The 16,501-nt window shown below is 36.7% G+C and overlaps 1 protein-coding gene across 1 annotated transcript in view; it reads left to right on the top strand.

Annotated features, from left to right (window-relative positions):
- Positions 1–16,501, top strand: part of FTO (FTO alpha-ketoglutarate dependent dioxygenase) — a 219,190-nt gene that overhangs the window by 49,136 nt on the left and 153,553 nt on the right. The window contains exons 4-6 of the mRNA XM_054640716.2: positions 4,135–4,278; positions 10,294–10,373; positions 10,695–10,838. Of these exons, the coding sequence (XP_054496691.2) occupies positions 4,135–4,278; positions 10,294–10,373; positions 10,695–10,838 (368 nt within the window). The remainder of the gene's footprint in view (positions 1–4,134; positions 4,279–10,293; positions 10,374–10,694; positions 10,839–16,501) is intronic.

Consider the following 16,501-nt stretch of genomic DNA (forward strand, 5'->3'; position numbering starts at 1 on the left):
TTTGAAGTAGAGACTTGTTTCAGTTACAAACTTACAGGAGATGGAAAAAAATGTAAACACTTGAAGTGTGTCCATCTTTCTCTTACCTGGATTTCCCACAGAGAAAGAGATAAGGTAAGTAGTTTTCTCTAGATTCTTTAGCATATCTAGTTTGTTTTCTTGCTGTTTAACTCTTGGACTTCTACACAACTGCCTCTGTCTCCTGACAAGGCAATGTTAAAAGGTTTAACAAACTTACTGTTAGTTGCAGTGATCACTAATCTTCAAGGACCTTTTGTGCTTGTTTCTTTTGTAAAATGCTATTTTTATGTTTTTACCCTGTGAAGTTAGAAGCAGCATCCTGGCACGTAGCCTAACGATGGCTATTTCATTTAATTGGGAATAAAAATAATTGAGATGTACTACAGATGTATGTTTCCCTACCATATTAAACAAAAATTCTGAAACTACAAAAGTTGTTCAGCATTGAAGTGAATCTAACTTTGTAGTTGACAATAACCCTCTTTTTGTTGTGCTTAATGAATAAAAACCATGGAGTAGATGTTTTTTGCAGGATTGGAATAATTACTAATGTCAATAATATAACAGAAATATTACTTGTTGAAATAACAGAAATGGTATGTAGAAATTTTTATCTTACTTTTAAAGAAATGGGTAAGTGCATGAAATGGTCACAGCTCTCACTTGTAGGGTCTGACCAGTTTGATTTATGTTCTGAAAGCCACAAATTTTTAGTGACCCACTAAATTTCACAATAATATATTAGAATCCCTGTTGTCTAAAAAGAAATCATCATTTGAATAGACTGTTGTGGGTTGTGGGGTCTCTTTTAAACATCTTCTCACTGATCAAATACAGCCTCTCCTTCAGAAATGAAGGGATGACAGAACATTCTTTGTTCTTATCTTCGTGCTTTTGTTCCTGATTTATGTGAATATGGCATTCCAAACATGAATCGATAAGAACATTGTTGGCCAAATCTTATGTTTTTTTGGTTTTGTGAATGTCAGTTGCAAGAAAAATATAAATGTTAATAGAATTTAACATCTTATACTATGGCTTTTCAGTAATGAGGTAGAGGAAATTATTTTGGGTAGATACTTCTTTCCCATCAGCTGCTGAGAAGCAAAGCATGCTCTGCTTTCACTTCTTGCATGTAACACATATAAATTGCTATTGAAAGACACTGTTTATTTATGTATTTTTTTAATTGAGGAATATGTGCCCAAATTACTTTACATTCTGGAAAAAATCAATCAATCTGTAAAGAAACAATATAACAGTGGTCAGTTGGATTTAATGTTGACGTAGATACTTACAGTCCTTGTTCTTAGCAATGTGTTGGCAGTGATTCTATTTTCTTAAGAAATGGTATGTAAGGTTACATTTAGGATATAATTTGGCATTACAGTTTGACTTGAATAGAGATCATTTAGTTTTCAGAGCATCAAAAAGTCTCAAACTCTGGAAGATTTTGGAGCCAAATAGCAAAGAAACATTTCAAAACTACTTTTACTTTCTGTGCTCTGAAACAATAACCAAAGTAGTTCCAGGAAAACAAGTTTCATATTGTTCTGAACCTAACCCTGACCCAAACCTGATAAGATCAGATCTTAGTGCTGGAACATCTCTGAAATTTGAGCTGTCTCGTTAAAAGCATAATGCTGTGGCCAATTTTCTGCAGCTACATTCTCTCTTTCATGGTTCTGCCATAATTACAGGTTTGATGAGGTATTGTTATGCTGTGGTAAGATTTTACTTCATTGCACCATTTTATTTGGGATTCCAGCATAAAGGTTTCTTGCAGGCCCAAGTCTGTAAATCTCTGCTGACCAGAATTCAAATCTGCACATAGTTTTGTTATACTTCCATTAAATACTTGTATACTTGACCATTTCTGTATGGCTTACTACAGAATACATTTGTGTTCTTAAGGTGATGGGTATGTGATCCATGATTTATTCACATGATTTATTCTCAAATACTTACGATTTAGATGCATCCAAATGTTTTCACTTAAATGGCAACTGTAATTATATCAATAAATATACAGCAACCAATCATTCTTGAGGTGTCATAGAGAATTTAATAAAAACCTTTTCATGTAAAAGTTTGTCAGGCTATGCCACAAATGTTAAGGTGTCTATTTTTCCCTTGCTCTCAGTTTCAGGGTAGCTTGCATTTAAAAGCAAGTAGCAGCTTGCTTCCATTTGTTACCAAAATAACATGGTAGGAGCAATCAGTTTCAATTGCTGCTGATAATTATAAGGTGCAATAATTGAGAATATAGAGAAAAGGAGACTGTGAGCTGTATTTGAACTCCGTACTTAAGCAATAAAAAATTTATCAAACTGCAAAAAATAAGTCATTTTAACGAGCACATTCCAAAGGTGCTGGATTTATGAGGAGACCCCAGGAAACTTTGATTGAAATTGCTGTCTCTGATTGTAGTTCTATATTTTATTGGTGCCATATTGTGAACAGTGCTGCTGCCAAAGTGAATGGGAAGGCAGCATAACAGAGAGAGTTAACCCAGAAAGGTTACTTCTTTTTATAATATCCATGATGTATTGCATTAAAAATGCCTTGAAAGCCATCCTACTTGCAGTTTTCAGAAAACATTTTTCTTAAATTAAGTTACGGTTTATCTGAACAGGGTAGAAAATCTCAAAGGCCCTTGAAGAGTTTAGTACTGATTTTTCTGAATATTTCCTAGCTCTTGTTTTGTCATTTGTGTGCTCCTTGGTGGAAGGGCCTAGAGCTGCTCCTGAGCCACAGCTTCAGTTGGATGAGCACTGCAGCAGAGAAGGGAGGGAACCCGGGGACTGTAAGAATTTTCATTTTCATTTAAGAACATTTAGATTTGCTCTTTAATAGGCTTTGTCTCTCTGCTTCTGAATTTAGATAATATTTCATTAACATAATAGTTAATAAATTGTCCTAATTTTCTGAAGGCTGCCCCCAGCCAAACAACCTGCAGTAACCATGTGAGATGAATGACAGGAATATTTTAAAAGTGTGAGTTTGTAGTCACATTTTATGCATACCTTTTATAAGAAGAATTGTACATCTTTATATTTTCCTTCTAGAATTTACTTAAGACAACGGTTTTAAAAGTTATTACATAAAAGCCCATTTCAAGTGGACAGTGAAATGGACACAGTTGATAAGTTCTAAGCAAGAGTTGGGCATGGTGCATAGTTAATTTCTAACTCTTCTGTGCTGTTCTGTGCCAGCTACTTATTAAAACTTCATCCCTCCTCTGTCAAAATGCACTGTTACTTTAGCTGTAAAACTGTTACACCATATCCCAAATACCTTGTTATAAATGCTGACTGTATCTTTCAATTTATACTGCAGTGAAGTAAGCTTATGAACATAGTTCTGAGGGATTAAGCTCTAAATACTATTTCTCTGCAGTGGATTATTTTTTCCCCAAGCTCAACATGTTCATGTTGCATAATGATAAGAAAAGTGTTGTGACAAATGCATTGAAGCTTCATTGGCTCTTGCACATGTTATCTAGCATGTTTGACTAGTAATTTTGAGAAAAGAATGACAGAGATGGTTCCAAGATTTGCCTTGTTGGTCTAGACTGTGTTTTGTAACCATCATTTCACCTTTGCCTCAGTTTATGATTTGGTGAGATTGCAAGTACATAAACAAATTAAATTTCTCCTAAAATGTTTTGGCAGTTTATGACTTGAAATTCTTTCAGAAGTTATCTATTGTTATATCAGTGTTGCTGCATTTTTTGGGTTTTTTTCTTCCATGCTTGTAGTTTTAGTAATAAAAAAAAATTAGCGATGCTTAACTAAAACTCCCCTTACATGTGCTTAAGAGTTTCAGAAAACCTTAAGTCCATTACAAGCCTTGACTTGATTAGCCTTGATAGTTAACTTAAAGTTTTCATCTTGGTAAAGTTGGTTGGAAAAAAATTCTTGATCTCATATTTTCCTTTTCTTTTACCTGTTGCATACTTTTGAATTTGGAGATGATAATTATAGCAAGTGGAGACCATAGAATCTTTAAGCCTATTAAGATTGTACCAGTATGGGATATCTTTGAGTCTAAACCAGGTTTTCTATTTATGATTCTTACCTGTTCCCTCATTTTTGTGGTCTCTCTCTCAAGATTCATCTGTACAAGAAAGCAAGGAGCAGGAACTGAAGGGAAGAGACCCAGCTGTTTGGCATGTAGGCTTGAAGGTGGCATGGGACATAGAGACACCTGGCTTGGCAGTGCCACTTCACCAAGGAGACATCTACCTGATGCTTGGTAATTTTCAAGGACTAAGAAGTTGAACTTTCCGTTGAAAATAGAGAAACTTACACTTATGTTAAAATAAGTTACCGTACCTTCCTTACAGTTAGGACTTTTCTTATTTAGAAAAACATGAGATCTGTCTGGAATATATAATAAATTCTTCCTACTCTGCCTACTTCCAAAGTATTTAGGGGAACTATTTTTTCTTAATGTTTCTTTCACTTTACAGCTAAGAAAGAAATAGTCTTTTTTCACCTTTTCTGTCCGTTGTGAAGTCAGAATTGCTAGTTCAAGTTAGACTTCAGGCCATAACTAGAATTTCCCCAGATCTTGTCAGAAATTGGGCTGTATCCATCCCATCCTTGTCTTTCTAGATTATTTTTGTATTCTTAATGCAGTTTTTCTGAGCATCTCTTATGTTTAACAAATAAATTCCTGTTCCTCAGCTTGGCTTGTCAAGTGACACCTGTATTATGTAAGATGTGAATGAATGTCTTAAAGTTTTCTGGTACCACAGTCCTCGAGGTTTCAATCATGATGTCAGTCTGTGGGTATTGTATTAGTCACCAGTTTTACACATGACACTTCTCTCCTTCTGCTACTGTGTCTACATTCAAACATGCTGTTTTCTAGCAGTGGGATTATACTAAGATCATAATGAACACAGCTGTCTTACTCCAAGAATGAGTCTCAATGTCTCAAGCGTAGAGGATTAAGAAAAGAAAATTAAATTGAGTTAATTTGCTTGAGCAGCTGAGCTCATGTGCTAAGGTTTATCCATTAAAAGAAACGAAGTGAGAACTGTTGCTAAGGTTTGTTGACATGAAATCTGTTGCTTTCTCTTTTGGCTCCTGTTTGTCTCTAGGTTTTCATTTTTGTTAAAATAAATTTTGTTTAAATCACACAAAAACAATAACAAGGTTTCTGACAACATCATGTTGGCCTGTTTAGTGTCTTGGCTTGACAGACATCATCTGAAGATTGAGAGCACTTGCAGAACTCCCTGCTTATGTGATTGTAACTTTCAAGGCATATTCTGTGGAATATCCCTAGAATGACTTGTCACGCTCCCAGCTTTATGGGCAGAACAGTCTTTTGAACTTTGCCTTTCACAGTTTATATCCTAAAAACAATTCCTTTATAAGCCACCATAAAAGCCATGTACCATTCCTTGTTCTTGGTTATCTCATCAAATCTTCTGCACTGCCATCAGGGAAGTGTTGTGTAGAAGCACTGCACTAACTGTGCTCTGAAGAATGTTCAGACATGGAAAGATCAGGGGTTAAGATGTAAAGTCCTTAAGGTCCTTTGGCATAGTGGTCTGGATGTGCCTCCCTTTTTTGTAAGGGTATGAAGTAGAAGCCTAGAATGAAATAGGGACAGTGAAAATGAAGTTTAGGTGGCAGCTAAACATTCCTAGAAAGGTTATTATAATCTATTTTTGTGCAATAGTAGTTGGGGCATCAAGTAAACTTCTTATATAATCCTTCCTGACTGGAAACTCTGAGCATATAGAGCAATGCTGGCCAAGAGATTCAGAAGGTATTTAATAAAAGAAGGGGACTAACTTTAGTATTTTTATTGCAAAATACTGTAGATTGTAGTTGATTGAGTTACCAGATTATAAGGGTGTTTTTTATTCCCTAGTGGAATTTATATAGTGACTAAAGTATTTTCAGAGATTCTATATGAAGGGTAGATCAGAAAGTTAGTTTATATAATGAGTAACATCATGAGCATGTTTAGATGGAAACAAAGGATATATTAAACATTCTTTTGAAGATGATGTGTAAATCACTTTCTTATTAGTACTTTTGAAGAGCTACAGATTTGAGCTCTGTAGGCCAGGTGTTTTTTTAATCTCTTCTGCATTTTCATAGTCTTTGTGTTTCTTTTCAATTACTTAGAAAAAAAATTACTCTTCTAAATAGTCTTAGAGGGTATTCTCAAAATGGCCCTTTTATTAGGTTTCTTTGTGTAGCAGAACTGCCTGTATCATTTTGACTTGGAGTGAAAGACAATATTAGGAAACATATATAGTTTCAGTGTATTTTTTACTGTTCATATTTTTTGCACTAACTTTTAAGAGGGGGTATCCTGAAGATGCCAACTAAAAGACAAAATATGAAAACTCTGTAAAAAAAAGAAACTTGGCAATAATAAAAAAAACTAAGATTCATTTGTCCTATGCTTTTGTAACTGCTGCATTCCAGAACCTCATCTCAGTAACCAGAGTCCTCTTACTGGCATTATGTTAAAAGCAGTTGCAGAATGCAAGACATTTAGAAAATAGAACATGGAAGAGTCCTGCAGCTGGTGGTGTTCACCCAGCCTAGCACAGAACTCAGCCACTCTGTAGGTCTGTCTTTCCAGTTGTTGGAATGGTGTAGTGTTACTGCTTTATATGAATGTTGAAAATGCTGAAACATCACATTCAACATGTTGCTTATAATTTAAAAGTCAGGTCCTATCAATTCCTGTACCTGTAATACCACTAGTATTTCCTGTGGTACACACAAATCTATATAAGAAAGTGTGGTAAATGGATATTTCTTACAGTAACGTGCAATTACAGTAAGTTGTAAATCAAGATCAATGGGTATAGCAAAGTAACAAAAAAACCCCCAGTTTTTTCTTTTTAGCATTTCTACTAGATATTTAATAATGTTTCTGTTCCTCTCTTCATTGGCTTTATAGATGTTTCTTGTTATTCTGGGGAGAAATTAAGCAAAATGTCTTATAATTTAAATTTACATCTTCTCAGCAGCCCTCTTCAGATGAAATCATGAGCTGTAATTTAGATGTATGTTAATATTAAACATAAGGTGATCACATCCATTCTTCTTTTAAGCTATTGCAATAATGTAAATGTATTTTATTAAACAAAACCAGAAAAAACTCAAAATTACTTTCAGTAAGACAGATTTTTTAAAATAATTTTTTAGGCTTTTCTTAAATATTAAGAAAAAAGTCTGGTGGATGGCTGCAAGTCTGCTGCCTAAAAATTCAAATCTAAACTTTATATCACTCATGGAGCGGAAACACTTTAGCTCAATTTAGAATAATATATTGGTCTGCAGAGGAAGTGCACACTGAACCCTGCTGTCTCAGGTACACAGCCAAGGGGTGTCTAATCTGAAACGTGTTGGGTGCATGCAATAAATCCCAAACGCGTGGAGGTGAGCAAAGGGCCCCATCTGCTCTCTCCTAGAGCATGCTTAACTAGGCTTGTCATGGTCCTACTGTTAAACTGGAATTTTTTCCCTAATCTTTGAGTTAGACATGACCAGATTTGCAAGCAGATTTACAATTTTCACTAATTTTCCTACCATGACTTCAAACCATACTTAACAAAAATACATTCTGGACTCTTTCAAAGGCAGATTTACTTTTCTGCAGCTGTTTCCCATAGATCAAGCTCTTAGCTTGAAGGTTAGGGTTTTAAAACAGCATGAAGATGAACTTTGAATCTTATACCACTCCGCACCCCCAGCAAATTATAGTTTGAGAAGCATCAAAAAATTATTTTCATAACCAACCAGAAGTAGGTTGCACACATTGCAGAGGTTGGCTTGTGGTTAAAGATAAGTATTTAATGGAAACACTTCCACATGTATAAAGTGACTCATTAAACTATTTCTAGATGTTTAATCTGCTTCTATTTTCACAAACTAACTTGAACCCTCTTTGCTCTCTAGCATCTTGAATGTGTTGGAGCTTTTCACCCCCTCCTTTTTTTGAGTCCACATTTAATCCAAATGGTATATGTCCTACTATTAAGACTTAAAACTCCAGAAATGTATTTGTCATTACCAAACTTTGATCGTGAAGTTTGACAGCTCTGGCATATTTCTCTCTGAATTTCTTTTAAATTCATTATTTTTCTAGTTTTTAGACTTTTAATTTGTTTTTATTTGTGCATGTTTTTATTGTTTGTTAATGATAGTTAAGAAAATTAATAGCAAAAGTCCATTCCATTTCACTTTTGCTTGTAGATATTTGTGGTGATTAGAGTATCAAAGATTTTGCCAGTGCTTTAAACAACACTGTACCTTTTATTTACCTCTTGAAATAGAGAAAAGACAACTGTCTAAACAGTTCATGAGGAGCACTTTAGAGAAGATAGTAAAGATTATATAAATCCCTGTTGGTAATTCTGGGGGCCATTTTTCCTTGTGGTTTGTGTTTTCCTGGGAAATGCTTTACCTCCAAGTAGTAAGTTTAGGGCCTTTAGCCTCCACTTCTTTAAGGATTGGCTAGGAATTTCTTATCTTTCTACCTTTTATATGTTATGTTGCAATAGTCTGCAGTGATATGGGTGTCACATGGTTCCTCTTGAAGTGCTTTGGCTCCTCAGCTCCCTGATAGCTCAGCAGTAGAATGAGAATTAAGTGTCTGTATGTTATTTCAGTGTTTGTACACAGACATATCCATTAGTCTGTTCTTTTGACCAAAGCTGTGTAAGCACAGGGCTTTCAGTGCTGCTGGTGGAGCCCAGGTAATTCAGCTGTCAGAAGAAAGCCCAGAGGGGACAGAGCAGGGCAGGGACTGAGAGCAGGATCAGAGAGCAAGGGGAGTAGTTTGAAGGAGAGGAGAGGACTGGGATGAGGTTCTGTGCTGGAGGGATGTATTTTGAGAAAACAAGAAGCAGAAAACCCCAGATGTCAGTACAGTGCAGGGAGAGAAAGATGTACTATGTGAACTTGCCTCCACAATTAAAAATTGAATATGCAACATACAGAGTCCAAAATGTATCTGCTATCTGTAAATAACAGGAAAATCACTGAGAGGGTTTATTGGTGGGGGGGTCCCATGTAGAGAACAATAGCCTGCATCCTGTCCTGCAGAGTCTCTGTTCTGGTTTTGCAGACCTATGGGTCAGTGCTTAGTCATGTAAAACTGAGGCTGACTCCTTAAGAGTTGTTTTTTACTGAAGCCTACAAGAGCACTGTGGTACTTCCAACATGGGTGACCAAGGAATGAAACAGCTTTGGTTTGGCTCTAAAACCAAAATAGCATTCTGGGTGTAGTGTTCTGTGTCTGAATAAAAGCTTTTAATGCCAGATGGACAACGGCCAATTTAACAAAGAGTGATTTTTCCTTTCAGTTAATATATATTTAGGAGAAAAAGAAAACAAATCTTTGCCACAATCTTTTACATCCTAAAATGTATTTTTAATATGCATTGAGGCAGGCAAGCAATGAAGCTTCAACTATTTTTGTACAATTAGAGTTTTAGATTTTTTTGTCAACTCTTAAATTAAAATTACAGGCTTCTTTCTGAGATTCATAAAGGATTAGAGACAGTTGGAAGCAATTCCAAGGTGCAACTCTACAATGAAAGTTATGCCAAGGGCTTGAATAAAGGTGCAAATCAAAATGTAATAAGTCTAATTCTATGTTTGCTATACACAGCCACAATGAATGGGCACTGAAAGGGGTAGTGGAAGTGCTTAGGTTTGTTTTCTGACACAATTCTTCTTGAAAGTCATTGTGGTATTTAAATATTGTGAGGTCCAGAGATTATAATGTTCTGTGGTCCTTGCAAGACTGGGTTCTGTGCAATTTATCCTCATATGTGTCTATAGGAAATAGTTTTTCATAAGTTTTTTTTTTTTTTTTTTTTTTTTGGTAGCATTTTGTTTTCAAGAACTTTGAGCATTTTTTAGTGATTTTGGGAAAAGAGATTGTAACTTCTGAGCAGTTTCTTTAGTCTCTTCACTAGTCTAGACTTAGTAGTCACCTCAGCTTTGGAGGAATTAATTTGTTTAGTTGAACTTTCCCTACGAGAGGTGGGAGAATGGCACTTCTAAACTGTATAGGAGAAGGCTAATGCAAGTAGAAATATTTCTGATTTCAGCATAGTAAATAGTTACTGTGCTCTGCAAAACATTGGAGCTATGTGACTGAATTCTCTAAGCATTAAAGCAAGGAAAGTAAAAAATGTACTTAATTCATATTCAACCAGATTAACTTTTATTAAGTGTAATTTTTCCCTGTGCTTAAGGTTTTCTAATCTGTCCCTAGATGATCTCAATGTGACCCATCAGCACTGTGTTCTGGCTGGTTTATCCCCTCGGTTCAGCTCCACTCACAGGGTGGCAGATGTAAGTACCAAAACCATTTCACTGCTTGGTCCCTTGCAAAGCCAATGTCCTGGTGCCATGTATGCAGCACCCTGGTGTCTTATCAGAATTGTGCTTCATGTTATGCTTATGACTCAAACTCTTTTCATTAACTGCTACTGTTTATTTTTGATTGAGGTACAATTGGTTCTGTATTGGTATTGGCCTTAACTCCCAGGTAGGCTTATCAGATGTGAATTGTGAATGTGCTGCACCACACCTCATGGATTCTGATGAAATCTAATTGAGAAATACAAATTTTCTGAAGTGACTGTATATAAGTTTTTTATTGTATCTTTATAGTCTTCAAGAGGAACATTGGAATACATACTTGGACAGTGTGAACTGGCACTCCAGAATTTACAGACTGATTCTGATTCAATGGCTTTGTCTTTGAAATCACTGGAAGCTGCAGTGGTGAAGCAAGTAGAAGAAATACATAATGAGGTGAGATGATCTACACTGAAAATACTTCAGCCAGGTCTGAGCAGTGCAGTCTCCTCATCCGTGACTGTTAATGGCAATTAAGTGTGTTCAGCTGCTTACAAGGCATTGCTTTTTATGAGTTTGCTATGTGGCTTTTATGACTTTTTTACTTGGGTACAGTAATAGGGATTATCCTGGAAGTTTTCATTTTTCCTTCTTAAGATCCCTCTGCTGGTAAAGTGAGAGAAGTTTCACAAAATACTGCACCAGAATTGACAGTGTGGTGGTCAAACAGACTACTCTGGCACTTCTCTAACAGAAAGGAAGAGAGAGAAGGGATTAGAGGGAAAGGAGCAGGTAGATTTTTTCAGTTATTCCTCCCTGGTTTTTGTTGAACCAGGTTTTTGCATAATGCCATGGGTGGCACAATTGTGAGTGTGGGCTCTAAAGTATGTTCTGAAGAAAATACAGTGGAAATGTGAGGAACATATTTAAGCAGGTCATTTAGTGCTACAAAGGATGCAAGTATTCATGCACTTGGACAGGATTCCACTGAAGCTGGAAGTGCTTTCTTGCTTGGAGCTGTGCTGTATTTCTACTAAGATAAATTAGAAGCTGTACAAAGGTCATTTGCACTCAAATTAGAATTCATGTAAAATGTTTAAATTTCTGTCTGCTGAGGAATACATTATTTTGTAGTGCTACTAAAACTTCGTAGAACACATTTTTATCTGCATTGTGTTTACAGCTGGTAAAATGGAGCATAGTGTTGGCAAAAGATTCACGCCCTTGGCTTTTACCAAAACAGCTCCTGGGGCAATTGAAAGAAGTCTGATGCATGCAGGGGTTTACAAAACATTAATCAGGCTCAGTCCATAAAACTACACGCATATGTGGTTTGCACAGCAAGGGCCACAGGCACAGCTGGGATAAATTTGCACGGGTCCTTTAACATCAAAGCCATGTGCTGTTTACATCAGGTGAGAGAGTAGCCCCTGGTGTTTGCAGTCACCTGAATAATTTTGCAATGTGACATACAGGGATGTTTCCTGTTACACATATGGGATATACTGTAACAGCAATCCTTGTTTAACTTGTACTTATTGTGCATTTAGTAGACACACTGGATCTATATTTAATTTGAAAAGAGACTACCCATCCACCTATTTTACTGTTTTCTTTTTTTTCCTTATTTTTTTATCCCAAGGTCACATCTTCACTTGCTATTAGAGTGCTATGTAAATTTCATTTATTACTGCACAAGTAGACAAAATTTCTAGGGGCTTATCTCTGTGGTAAATATCTTTTTTCAAACATCAATGAGCTGAAAATATAAAGACTTGTGAAGCTAATGCAACTTTTCTTGTATATAAAAGCTTCCTACCTTGTTGCATGATAAATCTTTGTCTTTTCAGGCACTAATACAGGTTTTAGGTTGAAACTTTATGAGGCAGATGGAAGAACAAGGGACTGTGTTGTTTCTTAAAAGAATCAAACTGATGAAAATGAGCCTTTCATTTAACTCTCTTAGTGTTTTAGCAATTTTTAATGCAAAATCAAAATAGCACTAAAATCCAAATCTCCATAGGATTAAAGAACTGCCAGTTCACACAGTTTCCCAGTTTTACCTGTGTATTTCTGATATACAGCTTTCTGTGCTATTCATAAAGCTCCTTGTATTTTTTTTTTCTTCCTCTGAACCAGAGATCATGAGCTTGAAATGAGATAGTATCTAGAGGTGATGATATTTTATTTTTAAATATTGTCATAACTGAAGTTCTTCAGTTTTAACTCTTATAACAAGGTGCAGCCATTCTTCTTGGTTCTTTATCTTCCTGAAATGCTGCAGGTTCATTCTTTTTACCCCCTTGCTGCTACCTCCAAAGCAATCATCAGAGAACATTAACCAGAACAGAACCATCACAGTACCAAGCTAAAATCTACTAGTTTAGCAGATTCACAGACTGTGCTGAAATTAAGTGCTCTGCCAAATGAGGCCTGGATGAATTATCTGTGTCTGCTCCAGGGAAAAAGCCTAAGAGCAGGTCTGAAAGAATGAGGAATGATTCTGTGCCTTCACTTTTGTACTCCTGGGCAGGAAAATTGACTTGCTGTGCTGATAAAGTGTGTTTGAACTGAGGATCTGAAGCATAGGTGGAGACTTCATTTTTTTCCAGTTTTTTGGTGGGCAGAGAAACCTCTGAAAGAGTATCTGGGGGGTGTCCTTACTTGATGTTGGATTTCCCAGAGTTCATTTTTCAAGGCCCTGTCTTGGATGTCTTGACAGAGGTATTCCTGTTGAAAAAGTGAGATGCTAACCTGAGGAGGATTTTAGCATCTCTAGTGGGCAGCCAGGTGGAAGTTTAATTTAAACCTAGCTTTGTTGTCATGGTCTCCCTCACTAAAACAGCCTTCAAAGGAATATCTGAGTAATTGCAAGGTATGTGCTGTGTGTTAGATGTGTGAGTCACTTCACTCCCAGTGTGTACTTTGTAGTTGTAGGTAAAGATAACCTTAATTAAGGGTGCTCACGTGCAGTTTGTCTGTGCAGCTCATGGCCTTGCAGTCTGCACAAACTCTGCAGTGGCAGGGGTGGGAGGGTGATGCAGTTACCTGGCAGCTGTGGAGGACAATAGCCTGGCAGCTCACACACAGTCACAGCCAGGCTGTTGTTTGGTCAGGAATCATTCATCCCAAAAGAAATGGTCTTGCACAATTCTCTGAATGGCAACCTCTTGCTCCTCCTGCTTGGCTTTCCTAAACATAAACAGCTGCTGAGCACAGCCCAAACAGAGCTACAGGGCACCTGGGGAAAACCACTGGCAACTAAATTCTTGTTCAAGGAGTTAAATACTCCTGGACAGACAATGTAAATGCTCATACATATAAGAATAAACCTGCAGAAAAGATCTTCACCAGCCTGTTCTTCACATTTCAAAGAAATTTTTTCTTGCTCTGACTAATGCAAAATCTGCTAATAGTTCATGTTGATGGGAAGTACTTTCAAGGCTTCTGTATTTGCCATCACCAAACCAACATTCAGATGTCCTCAGTGTAGTAAAGCACCAGGGAAGTCTTCTTTGTGTCATGGGATTGTGTTGAAAATATGGCAGGTTTCAAACTGAGTGCTTAAATTTGAAAGGTAGGGGTTTGTTCCCATCAGGGTGTGTGCTCAGCTGTGATAATCAGATCCTGATTACCATGACTAAAACTAGAGACTGAACTGGTTGCCTTGTTGCTTGTGAGGTACAGTCACTTTTGCCCACAGCAAATCTGTTTTTATGGCAGCAGGAGATAAACTGAGCTTGCAGAATGCTTGGGAAGGCAGAGACCTGGGCTTGCTGAGTTGAAGGGATGTAGTGTTGGACACTGAGGTCATGGGTGAGAAGGGAGAGGGGCAGGCAGCCAGAGGAAGGTTTGTTTTAGCACATCACAGTGAGCATGGTTGGTGGCTACTAGTATGGCAGAGAGAGAATATAGATTCATGTGTGGCATTGAGTAACCAGTACTCTTAAATAATTGACCGAGGAGCGTGGCCTCACAAAATGTCAAATGCTACTGTTGGCCTTTTACTACCCAGTCTTGACAATAACCTAAAATTGGCCTTTAATCATTGCTTAAAGGACAACTTGAAAATCTGTTGAGAATGGACACATGAGGCCTGATTCTGAGCTGACTTGCACAGATGTAAGTCGTGAGTGAAAATCAATTAGAAGATGAAAATAATTCCTCAGACACTCAGCCTGTACATTTTTATATGTAAATATGTTTAAGCTGTGTCATCTTCAGTCATGTAAAATACTTTCTAATGATAACTGAAGTTAGTTCTCCAATTTTAAAATCCAAGAGCTGTTCACCTGAGGGTTTTGTTACAGAAGATGAATGTTCTCTAACTTCCATTCCAAATTTTTGTGTCTCTCCAGTATTGAGTGTTGAGGTTTTTCTAGTGGTACAGCTTCTCCTGTGCATGGAAGCAGACTTCAAGAGAAGTGAGTTCCTGCTACAGAGAAAAGTTATTACAGAAGAGAAATCATGTCACCCTTGCCTCATCAAGATAATTTTCTGTCTCAGAATCAACAGATATCTGTTCAGAGGTCATAGTTCAGAGCAGACACTTGTCAAGCAGTTTAGTGGCCAGCTTGGAGGGTGAAACATTTTCTCCTCAACCCCAATTTATTAAGCCAGGTTAGAGCTGCACAGAGATGCAGTGAGATGGATGCAGAGCAGAGTTTGGTAGCTGTGGGAGATGGCAGTGCACATCATTAAACAGCCTCTTGTTGCAATTAGGTACACACTGACCTCTGATGAGACCAGCTAAGCCTGCAGAAAATTAACAGCTTGTTGCTCTACTTTGTCTTAGACTTAAAAAACTACTCTTTTGTGTCAAATTGTATATATTTCCTATGGAATCAAGATACATTTAAATTTTGGCCAACATGCCAGACTGCAATTAGAGTGAAATTACATAGATTATTGCAACAAATCAATATGACTAGGTAAAAATCAGATTGACTGAAATAGATCTATGATGAGTCATATTTTAAGATTGATTTTAATAAAAATATTTTTTTCATTGATTAATGGCCTCATGATTAATTTCATGGAACCTGTTTGCCAGACAGCACATTATAGAGGCCAAAAAACTCAAAAAGAAGTGAAGAGAGAAAAAACCCAGTTCTTAAAATTCTAACTGAATAATGATTTGGTCAGCTTTCCCAAAACTGCATATACTGGTATTGTTTGTTTATTTTTCTACCAAACCATAACTGGATCCTTCATCTCTCATATCTCATTAATATTATAGAGGAAGCAAAGTTTCCTTCAGATTTTTTTTTTGGAAGGATATCATCAAACTTCTGTGCTAAAAAGTCATGGACTAGCAGTCAGGATTTTTAAAAGACATTTTAAAATCTGTCTCTGCCAACTAATCATGTTATATTTTACTATAATATTCTTTTTATACACTGAAAATGTAAATATTTAATCATGTTATATTTTAGTATAATATTCTTTTTATACAATGAAAATGTAAGTAGTTTTTATTGTAATCTTTAATGCATGGACCAAACCTTTAGTTAATGTTAACTGGACCACTTTCAGATTTCTGTAGCTGTTCAGTTTTCTCTTGCAGGAAAGGGAGTGTTAGGTGACAGCTTTGGGCAGTTTCTTTATTCTCTCACCTTGGTTGGTTGTCTTTGTTTGCATCTTCAGAGCTGAGCAGGGATAAACAAATCTTCTTTGTGGTACAAATAATGATTAAAGCAGCTTTGAACTCAGTGTGAAACATAACTACCACAACAAAGATAAATATGGAATTCTAAAGACCAGGACCATGGATTACTCCTAAGGAAAGCAGCATCTTTGCTAACTGGGCTGTCTGGTGCAGGATGGGAGGCTGTGATTCCTTGTGTGCCACCCTCTCATTCCAGAGCAGCTGGCTCCATTCTAGCCATGTTATTACTGCAAGTGTTTGTCCATCTCCTGTGACTGGAATGATTTGAAACCCACAGTGTTAATCACAATAAGCCAGAGTTGGTGCATATTTGGCTGGAATTTTTAACGTTTGTTATACATGTACACCATGTAAAAAACAGGGGGGAAAAAGAGACTTGAGTTTTGCACCTCTCTGGGTTTGAAGAGAGTAGCTCAGGTCACAAATGGACGTGGATTAGAAATGAACAGCT

This window comes from Agelaius phoeniceus, chromosome 12 (genome assembly GCF_051311805.1).
Source record: "Agelaius phoeniceus isolate bAgePho1 chromosome 12, bAgePho1.hap1, whole genome shotgun sequence".
NCBI classification, from domain to species: Eukaryota; Metazoa; Chordata; class Aves; order Passeriformes; family Icteridae; genus Agelaius; species Agelaius phoeniceus.